The sequence below is a fragment of the Peromyscus maniculatus genome, chromosome X, assembly GCF_049852395.1.
Source record: "Peromyscus maniculatus bairdii isolate BWxNUB_F1_BW_parent chromosome X, HU_Pman_BW_mat_3.1, whole genome shotgun sequence".
Classification (NCBI taxonomy): Eukaryota; Metazoa; Chordata; class Mammalia; order Rodentia; family Cricetidae; genus Peromyscus; species Peromyscus maniculatus.
The window spans coordinates 1813585-1829285 of NC_134875.1; the positions used below are offsets into that span (position 1 = coordinate 1813585).

Sequence of the window (15701 nt, forward strand, 5' to 3'; positions counted from 1 at the left end):
GCGAAGTCTCTTGGAGGACTTGCGCACCTTCTTAGGGCAAGGGGGACTTTTTATGGGATCCCAGGGGCAGAGGCGCGGTTACAGAAGCGAGAAGCATAGTTACAGGGTCCCTATTGGTTGTTTCAAAGAAGGCCAGGGTGAACTTGGGGTCGCATGTGTGTGGCTGATTTGGCCTTGTCCAGGCCAGCTGCTTATTCTTCAAGGCCAGGGGCCCGCCATAAAATATCAACTGTCTTACTCCCAAGGCTGCTGACCACAGTTATCTTTTTCAAGGCTGGCCATAGCTATCTCTGTCAAGGCCGGGTAGCTGGCTATGGCTGTGAACTCCTGTTTTTCTGATTCCTGCAGAATGGCGTTTCTTAGGCTAAGTTATGGGGGGGAGCATTTCATTGGCCCAAAGCCCCATGTCCTCATAATGGAGCGGGGGTCTTTCAGTAGTGGGTTCAGGTCCAAGTCCAAATAGGTGAACAGGTGAATGGCCTGATAGTCATATAGGCTGTGTTGCTGTGTTAACAGTGAGAGATTGAGCTGAGCTGAAGCTCCAGAGATAGTCCTCTGCTCATATGTCTTTGACATACACATCAAGTATAGTAGCAGGAATCTTAAAAGTTCTTATTAATAAAATAAAACCTGAGGCCAGTTTTTGGGGTAAATGCTGGAAGATCACAGAAGCAGAACAAGCCACAGCTACCTCACCTCGCCAGTTCCTCAGTTGATCCTGTTTCCTCAGACTGGAAGCCTCTCAGTCCTCATCCAGAATGGGTCTCAGCTGAACTGTTGCTCAGAGCCTAAAAGCTTAACCAGGCCAAAAGCTTCTAGTTCCCGGTTTTTACACCTTATATACCTTTCTGCTTTCTGACATCACTCCCTGGGATTAAAGGCGTGAGTCACCATGCCTGGCTGTTTCCCGTGTGGCTTTAAACTCACAGAGATCCGGATGGATCTCTGCCTACAAAGTGATAGAATTAAAGGTATGTGTACCACCATTTTCTGGCCTCTATGTCTATCTAGTGGCTGTTCTGTTCTCTGACCCCAGATAAGTTTATTAGGATGCACAATATTTTGGGGAATACAATACCACCACAAAGTATTAGAGGATAGGTAGGTGTAGGGCCATGCCATCGAATTATAAGGTGTACATCCCATTATATGGTCTCAGGTGAGGGATTTATACCATTTCCTTGCTCTGATGTGTCTGATAAATTCTTGGGCCTGCTTTCCCTGATGTGAATATGCCCGTGTGTCCCCACAGTCTCAGTTCTCCCTACACTTGCAGGGTGGCTCTCTTTCTAATCAGAGGAAAAAGCCATTCTTCATTCTGTGCAAGATGGGGCTACCAACAGATGATGCAGTTTCTGTGTCCACCCAGGGAATCTAGTCATCCCTCTCCCTCAAAATCGAGTTAAAAGCTACTTCTCAAATGGAGTTTCCTAAGGCAAGGCGTAGCCTAAAAAATATTTTTATACAATATAGTGCAACTTAGAGTAGGGCATAGCCTGAGCTCAACAGCCACATAGAGTTCTAATTTGGAAATGTTTTCCCCCTTGAGCATTTGGAATGAATTGTTACATTAGCTACTAGTTCTAAATGTTGTCATTACAGTGTGTGTGTGTGTGTGTGTGTGTGTGTGTGTGTGTGTGTGTGTGTATTTTGTATATCATGATGTTTAGGCATAAAAAAAATTACCAAAGCTGGATTGGGGGTGTAGCTCAGTTGCCTAGCATTCATGAAGCCTCACTGGGTTCAATCCCTTGCACTGCATAAAATGGATGTGGTTGTGCAAGCCTATAACCTTAGCACCAGAGAAGTGAAAGCAGGATACTCAGAAGTTCAAGGCCATCCTATGTACCAGGGTTTTTCTTTTGGGTCACCAAACAGCTCCCAAATCATGACACAGAGATTTATTATTAGTTTTGAATGCTGGGCCTTAGCTTAGCTCTTATTTTAATCTGTTTTTCTTTATCTATGTTTTGCCCCAGGGCTTTTTACCTTTCTCTCTTTCTGTATATATTGTAATTTCCTGCTGTCTCCATGGCTGGCTGGCAGCTGCCTGGCTTCTGGCCTTGGGCGTGCCCCTGTCTTTTTCCCTCATTCTCTCCTTCTTCTCCTACTTATTTTCTCTGCCTTCCAGCTCCACCTATCCCTCTCCTTCCTACCTATTGGCAGTTTAGCTTTTTATTAGACCAATCAGGTGCCTTAGGCAGGCAAGGTGAAACAAATGCAACATATCTTTACAAATTTAAACAACCTAGATGCCCTTCAACTGAAGAATGGATCAATAAAATGTGGTACATATACACAACGGAGTACTACTCAGCAGAGAAAAACAATGACATCATGAGGTTTGCAGGCAAATGGATGGATCTAGAAAAATCACCCTGAGTGAGGTAACCCAGATTCAAAAAGACAAACATGGTATGTACTCACTCATAGATGGATACTAGATGTGGAACAAGGATGACTGGACTGCTACTCACAACTCCATGGAGGCTACCTAGAAAACAGGACCCTAAGGAAGACACAGGGATGGCCCAATGACAGAGAAATGGATGAGATCTACATGAACAGCCTGGACTTGAGTGGAGGTAATGAAGGACAAGGGTCGAGGGAAAGAGAGCTTGGGGGAGCGGGAGATCCCAGCTGGATCAAGAACAGAGAGGGAGAACAAGGAATAAGAGACCATGATAAATGAAGACCACATGAGAATAGGAAGAAGCAAAGTGCTAGAGAGGTCCCCAGAAATCCACAAAGATACCTCCACAATAGACTGCTGGCAATGGTCAAGAGAAAGCCCCAACTGACCTACTCTGGTGATAGGATGGCCAAACACCCTAATTGTTGTGCTAGAAATCTCATCCAATGACTGATGGAAGCAGATGCAGAGATCCATGGCCAGGGCCCAGGTGGAGCTCCAGGAATCCAATCGGCGAGAAAGAGGAGGGATTATAATGAGCGAGAACTGTTGAGACCAAGATTGGAAAAGGCACAGGGACAAATAGCCAAAATAGTGGAAACATATGAACTGTGAACCAATAGCTGAGGGGCCCCCAACTAGGTCGGGCCCTCTGGATAAGTGAGACAGTTGATTAGCTTGAACTGTTTGGGAGGCATCCAGGCAGTGGGACCAGGACCTGTCCTTAGGGCATGAGCTGGCTGTTTGGAGCCTGGGGCCTATGCAGGGACACTTTACTCTGCCTGGGAGGAGGGGACTGGGCCTGCCTGGACTGAATCTACCAGGTTGAGCTGAATCCCCAGGGGAGTCCTTGCCCTGGAGGAGATGGGAATGGGGGGTGGGCTGGGGGGAAGGTGGGGGGGTGGGAGGAGGGAGGACAGGGGAATCCGTGGCTGATATGTAAAATTAAATCAAATTAAAAAATTAAAAAAAATCCAAGTGGCCACACATAAACATGAAACCCTAGTACTGTGGGGAACAGGGACAGGAGGATTGCTGGGCCATGTTGGCTATCAGTGTACTTCCAGTTTCAGTGGGAGACATTTTCTGAAAGAAATAGGTAGAGAGTGATAGAACATAACACTCTACATCCTCCTCTGGCCTCTGCATATGCAAATACCTGCATGCTTATACTCCAACATGCATGCTCATAACTCACACACATATCACAGTCACATACATCATAGTCACACATACACATGCAGTCTCTGCCACTCTGTGACCACATTCACTTAAATTTTTTACATTTATCTATTTTACTATTTTGTGTGTATTAGTGTTTTGCCTGTGTGTGTATGTATATGTACCATGTGTGTGCCTGGTGCTCATTGTGATCAGAAGAGGGCATCGGATCTCCTGAGACTAAAATTACAGTTGGTTTCGAGTGGCTGTCTGGGTGCTGAGAATCCTCTAGTTTTCCCCATTGTGGTAAAACAAAACAAAACATTCACTTGGGTGATCCTGCCCCAAAGTCAGCTATCATCCTTTTTTTTTCTTTCTTTCCATCTGACATCAAATACTTTTGGCTTAATTTTGAACATACATCTTAAATATCACAATTCAGCTGCTACTGCCCTAGTTAGAGCCACCATCATCTCTCTCTTCGACTGTTGCCAGAACCTCTGGACTGGCCTCTTGGTCTTAGTCCTAGTGTCCACCTCCATTCCCCACCTGCAACATAGGTTTCAAGATGTCAGCTACTGATTCAAATATCTATCAAGGGCTTCCGTAGATGGAAGTTTTCCTGTGTCACACCTGGTCCCATAGCTGCTCAATCCCAAGTAAACACATACTTATATTAATTACAAACTCTATGGCCTATGGCTCAGGCTTCTTGTTAGCTAGCTCTTTCATCTTAAATTAACCCATTTCTGTTCATCTATGTTTTGCCATGTGACTGTAGCGTTACCAGTCTTTGGGCATCTTGTTGCAGGCTGGCATCTCCTCTTCCCACTTATCTCTTTCCTGTATCTCTGCTTGGACTTCCCATCTGCCTCTAAGCTACCTTGCTAAAGGCTAAAGCAGCTTATTTATTAACTAATGGGGACAACATATTCACAGTGTACAGAAGACATCCCACAGCAGGCTTCTCATCTCAAAATAATCTCCCAGTTCTCCTGGTGGCCTAGGCTACTTCTCTTACTTCTCTCCAGTCACATGGTCTCCTTGGTAAGTCAGGCATAGTCCTTCCTTAGGGTCTTTAAACTTGCCTAGAATGTTTTCCTCAGTTACACATATTGGGGGATAACATGAAGGCAAAAGCCAGAGTATCTAAATTGCACTCCTTTCACCATTGCCTTATCTATTTCAAAGTCTTTATTTCTTTGTAAATATTTAAGTTCTACTTACTTGTATGTTTAGTGATGATTCTTCCTTACCAAGACTCTAGTTTGTTTCCTTGTTCAGTACTAAAACAGTGCCTAGCAAATAAATGAATGGAGCAGGGAGCCAAATTTGAATCAGAAAGTCTCTTGTTGAGCATAAGATTAGCAAAAGAAGCATTGGATGATGACTGATATCAGGGTAAGGTTGCTTTGACACTCTTGCCTGACACCCTATCACCTAAACCTCCCCCCATACTCTTAAATTCAGATTACTGGGTCTCAGGTCCCAAATTACATCTTCAAAGCAGTGCTGCTTCCTTTGGGCTCACTGCCTTTTATACATACTTCCACCTAGGCATCTGATCAACAATGACAGATCTCATATGGGCTTGGCACGCACCATCTTCCCACCATAGAAGTCTGCAAAAACCAGGGTTTGATATGTTGAGTTTACTGCCAGCCCTAAGAGTGTGACATCTGGAAATTAAGTGGAATACTACATGGATAGGCCCTTTAAAACCAGTCCCTTTGCTTGGAACAATGTCAGGCTTCTCAGCAGGCAACTTTGTTGCTTCTAGTGAAAATGATACTAAGAAAATGCTGGTGCAGTACTAGATGCGCTTGCAGATAGAGAGTCAACGGCTCAGCAGGGCGGAGCTAATAGAAGCCCAGAGCCTCGGCTTTCTTAAGCGCCTGCATCCACTTGGGCCCCATTAATCTTTAGCATCAAAAGCCGCCCACAAAACCAGCCCCTCCATGCCCTAGCCGCCTCTTTTCTCCAAATGACAGTGGACCATCACCAATCCGCAACTGAATGGGGTCCGCCCCCTTTTCCCTGACCTAAACAGACAGGACCTCCTGCCAATTGGGGGTTTCACTCCTAAGGCTCCGCCCCAGCCTGGCGCTACAGCCAATGGAGGGTAGGTTTGACGAAGTGCCGGAGGTGGGGCACGGGCGCGCAGGTGCAGCAGCGCACATTCTGGCCGGGAGGGCGGGGCGCGACGTCGGCCGTGCGGGGTCCCGGCATCGGTTGCGCGCGCGCTCCCTCCTCTCGGAGAGAGGGCTGTGGTAAAAGCCGTTCGGAAAATGGCCGCCGCCGCCGCCGCCGCCGCCACCGCCGCCGCCGCCGCCACCGCCGCCGCCGCGCCGAGCGGAGGAGGAGGCGAGGAAGAGAGACTGTGAGTGGGACCGCCAAGGCCGCGGGCGGGGACCCTTGCCGGGGGGCGGAGGGGTAGGGGCGGGACGTGGCGCGGGAGGGGCCCACGGGGTCGGGCGACAAGGCTGGCGGATGGCGTCCCTCCTCTCTACCCTCCCCCTCCCTCTGCTGCCGGTGGCGGTTTTCTCCTCCACTCGTCACCCGCAGTCCCGAGCGACCGTCCTCAGCACGATCTCCCTGGAGCCACCTTCGAATGACGCCCTCCCGCTGCCCGCCCCTTCTGTGCGCATCCTGGGCCTCGGCCGTGCGGGCGCCCTTGTCGTCTGGGCTTCGCCACTTGGGCCTGTGCGCGCTCCTGCCCTTCTTGGGGCTTTGGGCCACGGTAGTGTCGTGAGCCCGTGGTCCCGGCCTCTCCCTGGATCGCGCTGTCCCCTCTCCCTCGCGCGCCCCCTCTCCCGTTACTCGCTCCCCCCCAACACACACTCACACTGCGCGCGTGCGCAGTCCATCTCCCGTTGGGAGAGTGCGCCACAAGGGCTCCTGAGCTCTCACCCCCATCTCTGGGCTTTGCTTACCCCTCCTCTTCACCCATTCCATGACTTTTTGCCCCCACTGCAAGTGAGTCGGTCCTCCAGCTCCATTCCCCATTTGGCAGGAACAAGTAGGTGGGGGTTATTGTCCACCCACATAAAGGACTAGACATTATGTTCTGGGTCCCAAAACTCATCATAAAGAGATGGTTATAGTTCTCGTCAGGAACCGTGGGAAGGGGACTGTGCGTTCCTCAGCACCTGAAGCTCTTCCGTGAGACCATGCCCTCAGGGTGCTCTGGTTCTTTGGGGGTGCTGTGCTGTGGCTTCGGAATATGATCGTCTACCCACCCAACCCCCCTCCTTCGCCAGCGATCATCCAGTTACATAAGTGGAATGGGACATTGTATGTAACGGGCTCTCTTCGTCCTGGAGCGCTCAGGATCGCCAGTACCAGATGGGGCAAGTTCATCACATCGCTCTGACTCCTGGATTATCTCTGAAAGTTCATTCTCTTTTTAGTTTGGTTATGGCCAAATAACTTAAAATAAAACACAGGTGACTTTTATGTGGCAATGTTTCTGAGGTTTTTGCACTGAAGGTTTAAAGACATTATGGAGTCTAAAAAGATTGCTCTCACAAGAAAGACCCTGTATGACATTACTAAGTATGGACCCCCTGAAGGGCAAAGCTTGCTAGGGAGTAATTCTGTGCTAGTTCCTTGTGTGTTCGGGTATGGGTTAATCACAGCAAAAATGGGCTTCACCACAAAATTGATATTCCTGACTCATTGTCAGGCAGATAGGTGCTTCTGGTTATTTTTCCAGGAATACAAGTGGGTTCCGTTGAGCCATTTGCATGTTATCTCCAGTGTTCGGAATCATTAACCCAAATAATGAGACAATAGGATCAAATACTGAGTTGTTGGTGATGATCATGAAACATAATGGACTAATTTATAGTGCTAGGTGGCTGAGATGTTGTAGGACTTTCACAAGTTCTAGGTATTTTATTATACTATATAAATGAAGCCAAATTGGGCCTGGGTAGTAAAATTGTACTAATAGGTAATTATTACTGTAGAGGAGAACTTTGGGTTTGTGGTTGGAATTGTCATGTGAATCTCAGCAGTTTCAATTAATAACATGATTAAACTGACCTCTTGGTTCCTTTGAAATATGCCAGATCTCTATAAAAAGATGAAGTCTGGATTGTTTAGGTCTTTGGGGAATTTCCACCAAGGGTTTGGAAAAATACATTTATTTATGGGCTTTTGGTTTTTTGTTTGTTTTTAACTTCAGATTTTGTTTGTTTTAACTTCAAATCTTACAAAGCCTAGGAAACACTTGCTTTTTTTTTTAACCTGGGTATGTCAGAACCTTAAAGAATCCAAACAGTTTAGAAGTACAAATTATCTAAAATGAGTTGATGCACATGACCCATTCATGGCAGGGCAGCCAAGTGGCTGATCAACAGATCGCATTCTCACTTTCATAAACACACCCAAGCCTTGCTTGTCAAAGATTCCAAGGTTTGCTCATTTGAGCCTGAGCTCAGAGTTGGAATCTTTAGTTAATTTTCATATTCTGCAATGTGTTTGCTTCCTTCAGGTACCCTTCCAGTTAGCTATTTGTTGTACCCCTAGCTCTCTAAACAATGTAAGCAACTTCTGGAATACAGTTTCTTTTCAAAGTGCCTGGTGAAATCTGAAGTTAATGTGTCCTGAGAATTGAGTTAGTGTGTCCTAAGAGTTTAAAGAAACTGTATGGCATTCTTGCTAATATTGATCTATCACATATTCCTATTTCCTTTCCATGAGAATGAGCCTTAAGTGTTTTAAACCTACAGTAGCAGATCCTTGTTACACTTAGGAAGAAAGTATCATGTAGTCACTTGTACTCTGAGAATTTTTTAATTTCTTTTTGTTATTGTTGTTGTTGTACTGGTGGTCAAATCCAGGACCTTGTGCATGCTAGGTAATCACCCCACTCCACTGAGCTACATCCCTAGCTTTTTACTCTTTCTTTCACGAGGTTTGAATCCTGAGGTACATCTGGGGCACTACATAGACCACAAAGATTTTGGAAGGTTATGATCCATTTTTGCAATCGGTGTTTCTTTTTCCAGATAGAGTTGTTCCCTCTGCCTAATCTGTTTCTATGAGGCCTAATCTACTTGGGGGGAGGGAGGCAAAGCTATGGAGTTTGAAAGAAAAACTGACTACAGTCCCATATGCCAGTGCCCCAACTCCACCCAGTCACTCCTGAGAAGTTTGTTTCTTTAACCTAGAATAAAGAACAGCAGTGGTAAAATTGTTAGCTTGTTTGCATGGTAAACTATGTATCCTGGAACCTTTTGTCTTTTCTAAAGGTGACTGTCAGTAAGAATCTTTTAATTGGCAAAGAGTATTTTATCACCAGGCTGTCTGAGTTATATCTCTGGGAAACAGAATCATGGACAATGACATTGTAGTAACCAATGTTTTAAGCACAGCCTAGACTGTAGAATTCCAGGGAATGTGGCAAAATACCTCATTTTCATCACCTGCTCTGGTAACATCCGTGCAGACCAGGCCATGTGGCTGACAGAAACAATCTTTTTGTTGGGTAGAGAACATTATTGTTCTTCCAAGGGAAGGGCATAATAAGTCCTCAGTACTCATCGCTGCCTTTTGTAGTCACTGCTGTTGTCTAATCAGAGAACTGTACCTACTCATCATTTCAGGGAGGACCAATGTCAGTGGTTTCCTTCTTCTGGGGCTTGTTTATACAGAAAGTGTGTGTGCTCTTCTGCTTTCCACAATTTTCTTCTGCTTTTCTCTTCCAAGGAACATTTTTCATTGAAACTTTGATTTGTGTGTGGTGGCTTAAATACTTGAAAAGACCACTTTCATGGTAAATATAATATGTGGGATGACTGAGTGGTAGCAAGACTCTGAGAGAAGACAGACATGACTATTCCCATGTTAAAAGGGGCAGTATGACCAGAGTAAACATTGGCCTTTTTACTTCTGGGCACTCTGCTAGCATGTGGATGTCTGCTCACCTAGTGTAGCTCTTTACCAGCCAGTATTGTGGATGTCTGGACTCTTATTATTGGCCAAACCTTAGTAAAAGTGTGCTTATCTTCCTTTCCTAAGAGCTGGAGGTATAGCATGAACATTTTTGTTGGATTTTTACCTAACTGTACTCATTTTTAGCTTTTTCCCTATGAAATCGTGAGTTAATTAAAGATCTCAAACTCTTTAAGAGCTTAGAATAAAGCTTAGTTCAGCTCTCAATGAAACAAGGGCTGAAGTGGCTTAGTCAGTAGTAAAATGTTTGCCTTGCACATGCAGGGCACTGATTTCAGTTCCAGTACTGCAAAAAATAAAACAGTAAAATTGCATATAGATAAAATTGTGGTCTTGAGAACTTGTGACTTTGCAGGCCCTCCCAAACAAGGTATTGGTTTGGTTTTTATTAGGCAAGTGTCAAAAAATATTAACTTTGGGATTTCAAAGTGTCCCATGACTTAATTCTATGACTTAAGGAAATTATGGGAATTAAGAGGTTTTACTGAGCCTTAAAAGATAACTATAGGCATCATCTAGGGAACTGGCAGTCAGCTGCCAAGGACTTGGTTGCTGTTGCCCTTCATCTGGATTTGACCCAATGAGTGACTCTAATAGTCTTAAGTTGTATAATGTAAGCTTTTCTCTTAGTCTAAAGATAAAATTATTATTGCTGGGAGAGCCAGGTATCTGAAATTAGCTAATATGGAGCAATTTAGGTTTTAACAAGGAAATGATGGTATCTTGATGGCAACATCCTTATTTGAAAATATGTTCAAAAACAAAAGAGGCTGAAGCAGAATGATCTGAATTTGAGGACATCCTGAACTGCTTAAAAAAGTAGCAAGGCTGGAGAGATGGCTCAGTGGTTAAGAACACTGGCTGCTCTTCCAGAAGACCTATGTTCAATTTCAACTTCCTTCATAGAGGCTCACAGTGGTCTATAACTCCAGTCCCAGGGGATCTGATGGCCTCTACTGGCTTCAGCAGGCACTGCATGTAGGTGGTGAACATGCGTTCAGACAAATGCTCATACATATAAAATAACAATAAATAAAATCTCAAATTGTTTAAAGAAAAATAACAAAAAAGTCAAAAGACCCATCAGTTCAATGTTTTATAGACATTGAGATTTACTGATTTGAGAGGCTTAAAGTAATTTGTTAGAGATGGACTTCTATATTTTGGGTGATGGCTTTGGCTCTCCTGGTGCTTTTTGTCTTTTATCTCAAGGTGAAAGCCCCTTTGTGTGATGTTAGAGCAGTTCCTTGCAGCTTTGACTGCTGGAAGCAGAAGGGAGACTTGGCTTCTGGATTTGGTGTGTTCTTTTTGAGGTGATGTTTTGATGTTGCATGCACTCTTGAACATATTCTAGTCTTCCCTTTTTCTGTGTGACTTGGTAGAAAAAATCTTATCAGAAACCACCACTTGTGGTATGCATTGTAGTTTCAAAGTGTTCCTCAGAGGTGTCAAGACCTCTGAATTTCGATTTTGACAAGCATAAATCTTGTTTTTATTTTAGCATTCTGTCATGTGGCAGTAATTTATTCTTTGCTTCTAACTAGATGAGCTGGGAAGTAACATAGTACTTTGTCTGTGTTTATCTTCAAAATGTCCCAAAAAGCCTTGGGAAAAAGGTGCAGCTCAATGGGGACTTTCAACTTACGATTTTCTTTGTTTTAGGCTCCATAAAAATACAGACTCACCAGTTCCTGCTTTGATGTGACATGTGACTCCCCAGAATACACCTTGCTTCTGTAGACCAGCTCCAACAGGATTCCATGGTAGCTGGGATGTTAGGGCTCAGGTAAGTAACCTTCCTTTTTTTTTTTTTAGTATATGTCCTGGTTTGGCCATCTGTTTTTAAAACAAAAAAAAGGAAAAAAAAGATATATTACTCTTGGACAGTATAAAAGTACCCCCAAGATGAAAAACATAACCTGGCCAAACTGTGCCATATAATAAAAAAAAGTCACTTCCCTGAGCCCTGAAAGGTCAGTTCAGTTTGGGCAGAGTTACTTGGTAGTCACAATGTGATCTGGGGGTGGGTGTCAGATTAGAGCTGGAACTGGTGATCTGCAGCTTCAGTTCACCTTGAAGCAGGAGAGTGCTTGTCCTGAGCTCTTCACTTATGCTGCTGCTCTTACCTAGTGGTCTTCAGCATGATGCTTTCTTTGCTTTGGTTTGGGCTAAATGACTTACTGGTCAATGTTAGCAAAAAGTAGATACAGGAACTGGTATGTGGTCCCCTAGAAGGACACCCTTCTGAAAATGTCACAGAACAGTTCTGGAGACTATGGCTAATGGTACTTGCTTGCTGTACTCCAGTGATGGAGTACACTCAGACACATGTGCAGCTCTTGGGATTCTAGAGCAGAATAAGGGCTTTTGGAAAAGCTGGAGAGCCAAGTCATTGTAGACCTGACATTTAGGTGACAGATCTGCTGCAGTGGGTACCACTGTGTGGTACTATTTTATCGACTTTAGTTTTATAAGGGTGAATTGTTCTGTAATTTCTCATCTTTTATCAGACTCAAACCTCTCAAGCTTTTTTTTTTAAATGGTTATTCCACATTTGCTATTTTGTCACCTGGATTTCTGTGTGATAAAACAGATAATTCCAATGGAATTTTTCCATTTTCTACAGAAGAAAATGTTGACTGTTCACACATGCTGCATTGTAATTCCAGTTGAGACCCCCAAAGAGCATTTTCTCTGTATCTAGTATTTATTACGCCTCATAAAGCTATTGTGTACATGCACATTACCCCCACCCCCAATAGCCTATTTATCTGTGGGAGTAAGTTTTAAGTAGAGGAGAATAGAAGGAAATGAAGACCATAGCACTGCCTCCAGGTCCCAAGTTTGGCTCTGCTCTTGATCCTGTGACTTTAGTTGTCATTCTCCTTAATGTGATGGGGAGTGCTCCAGACCTGGCTGACTGTTCTTTGTGTTCTACATATTTATACTGGTGGGAGTTATATAGCTAGTGCTTTATCTCAGGAATTCCGTGGAATAAATGTAATAGGAACAAAGATGAGTTTCTTCTGATAGATGTTGAGCTGGAAGTGGTTTGTGTTTTTTATAGTATTTTTCTTAGTTTACAAATGCCTTTATGAAAAAGGTAGTAATGACACTACATGTTTCTCCAAAGAAATATAGAAAAGATGGATAATTTTTTTTAGAAAAAAATCTTACTACTTACAAATAAGAAAAAACATAACCATTTGATTTCAAACAATAGAATTTGTCTTTACTTGTAAAATGTATCATATCTTTTCTCCTTTTAAAAAATTGCCAGGCATGGTGGTGTATAACTTTAATCTCAGCACTTGGGAGGCAGAGACAGGTGGATGGATCTTTGTGAGTTAGAGGCCAGCCTAGTTTACATAGCAATTTCCAGGCCAGACATGGCTACATAACAAGACCCTGTCTCAAAAAAAAAAAAAAACCCAAAAGAATAAAACTTTGAAGTAGAACTTCTTCATAAGCCAGTCATTTTGAAGAATGGCTGCCTAGACTTGGAAGTACTGGTAGGTATTGGCACATCGCCTTTCCAAATGGCTGTCTTAGTTCCTGGGGCTTCATAATTAGATAGCTATGTTTTAAATCAGTTCTCTTTTCATTATTACTGAAGTTGAACCTCAGTAATCATTGGCCATTTCCATCAGAATAATTTTTTAATTCTGTGTGTGAGTGTGTCTTTCTGTCTGTCTTTAGGGGTGTGTATGCATATGAATGCAGATACCTGTAGAGGCTAGAGGTAGATCCTCTTGGAGCTATAGATATGGACAGTTGTAAGACACCTCACATGAGTGCTGAAAACGGAACTCGGGTCCTCTGCATGAGCAGCAAGTGCTCTTAACTGCTAAGCCATCTCTCTAGACCCCCAAGGTACTTCTTTTTAAGTGGATCTATAACAAGCTAGGGCCTTGTACTTTCTAGAGCCACTGAATTGAATACCTAACCTTTGTAAGAACTCTTAATATATTAAGAATTTTGACTCTTTGTCATGGTGCAGATATTTTTCCTACTCTGTCATTTTTTGATACTGCTTGTCTTTCTACTATATAAAATCTCAGACAGCCCAGTGATTGGCTTAGTGGGTTAAAGATACTTCTACCAAACCTAATGACCTAAATTTGATCCCCAGAAGCCATATATTAGAAGAGAACCATCTCCTGTAAGTTTTTGATTCCCACAAGTTGTACTTGGACCTACACATATGCACTGTAGTACACACATGTGTAATATGTATTCATTAAAAAAATGTTAGAGCCGGGCCGTGGTGGCGCACGCCTTTAATCCCAGCACTCGGGAGGCAGAGCCAGGTGGATCTCTGTGAGTTCGAGGCCAGCCTGGGCTACCAAGTGAGTCCCAGGAAAAGCACAAAGCTACACAGAGAAACCCTGTCTCCAAAAACCAAAAAAAAAAAAATGTTAGGATTTCTTTTGTTTTTAGAAAATGTTTTCTGGGGGCTAGAGAGATGGTTAGTGGTTAAGAACATAAGGACACTTGTTGCATGGCAGTGGTGGTACACACCTTATAGTCCAGCACTCGGGAGGCAGAGGCAGGTGGATCTCTGTGAGTTTGATCTACAGAGCAAGTTCCAGGGCAGCCAGGGACACATAGAGAAACCCGGGTGGTGGTGGCGCATGCCTTTAATCCCAGCACTAGGGAGGCAGAGCCAGGTGGATCTCTGTGAGTTTGAGGCCAACCTGGGCTACCAAGTGAGTTCCAGGAAACAGCGCAAAGCTACACAGAGAAACCCTGTCTCGAAAAACCAAAAAAAAAAAAAAAAAAAAAAAAGACAGAAAAGAAAAACCAAAAGAAAAAGAGCACTTACTGCTCTTGCAAAGGGTCTGGATTCAGTTCCTAGAACCCACAATTGGGTGTAACTCCTGTTCTAGGGGATCCAACACTCTCTTCTGGCCTCCACAGGCATCAGGCATGCACATGGGAATAAACATACATACAGGCAGAACACACATAAAATTAATTTTTTTATAAAAGAAAGTCTTTTTCTACTAAGAGTTAGTTGATTTTCACTTTTATTTTCTTTCTGAAAAGATTGATATATTTATAATATATACATATTTAATGTACATCATAAGTTCATGTTTGTTCCAAATTCTTTTATAAATTCATTTTTTAAATTTCTGTGTGTGTGTGTTAGACTAAGGGATCGTTAGGCTTGGTGTCATGCCTATTTATGTCTCTCTAGCCCTTGTAGTTTTTTAAATTAGCTTACAAAATGATGGTTTCATTATGGTATTTTCATATGTATTCTGTTCTGTTGCTCATTCTTCCCCAGTCCCTTTTCTGTTCCCCTGCCTTGTTCTGCTAGTCCTCTCTCCCCCACTTTCTGGTTTCATGTCATATGTGTTCTATTAACCATTTCCCCCTTAAGTTTGCTCTGTGTTTTCCCAAATACTGATTTTTGTGTTTAATTTTGGCGTGGGATGATGTCTAGAAAACACTTGGTTTTGTCTTAGCCATTTGGTGAGCTAGTCATTAAATTTTCAAATTTATCAAATGCTGTCTTCTTTAGATAAAACAAAGTATCTCTTAATCATTTTTCCTATTTTCTCTGTAAAGTTGTGTTTTGTTTTTCCTGAAATTTGGGGAGTTTGATGGTGGTCCTGTTAGCCAACATTCATTCATTCACCTGCTTTGAGTACCTGCTTTGAGCTAGGGGCAGTGCTAAGGCCTGGACCTGGCATTTTCTCCTTGACTTGGTAGATGTGGGCTACAGTGCTTCCACAAGACTTGAACACAGCAGATCTTCACAAAAGCAGATTTTTGATAAAATGGTAAGAGTTCAGAAGAGTCTGTATTGAATTTTTCAAAGAGCCAGGTGTAGTGGTACACACCTTTAGTCCCAGCACTTGGGAGGCAGAGGCAGACAGATCTTTAGGCCAACTAAGGCTATAAGGGCTCTGGCTTTTTTAAAAAAGTGTGTTTAAAGAGGCCGGAGAGATTACTCAGTTATTAAGAGCACTTGTTGCTCTTGCAGAGGATCCAGGTTTAGTTCTTAGCATCCATAACCATCCATAATTCCAGTTTCAGGGAATCTTTACTGACCTCTGTGGGTACCAGACATGCATGTGGTACACATACATACATGCAGGCAAAACATTCATACACATAAAATAAAACCAGTAAATCTTAAAATTTTAACTGTATT

At 43.3% G+C, this 15701-nt stretch overlaps 1 protein-coding gene across 1 annotated transcript in view; it reads left to right on the top strand.

Moving 5' to 3' along the window:
• Positions 1–5804: 5804 nt before the first annotated feature.
• Mecp2 (methyl-CpG binding protein 2) overlaps positions 5805–15701 on the top strand; it is a 78178-nt gene continuing 68281 nt past the window's right edge. The window contains exon 1 of the mRNA XM_042269364.2: positions 5805–5954. Within this exon, the coding sequence (XP_042125298.2) occupies positions 5863–5954 (92 nt within the window). The 5' untranslated portion in view covers positions 5805–5862. The remainder of the gene's footprint in view (positions 5955–15701) is intronic.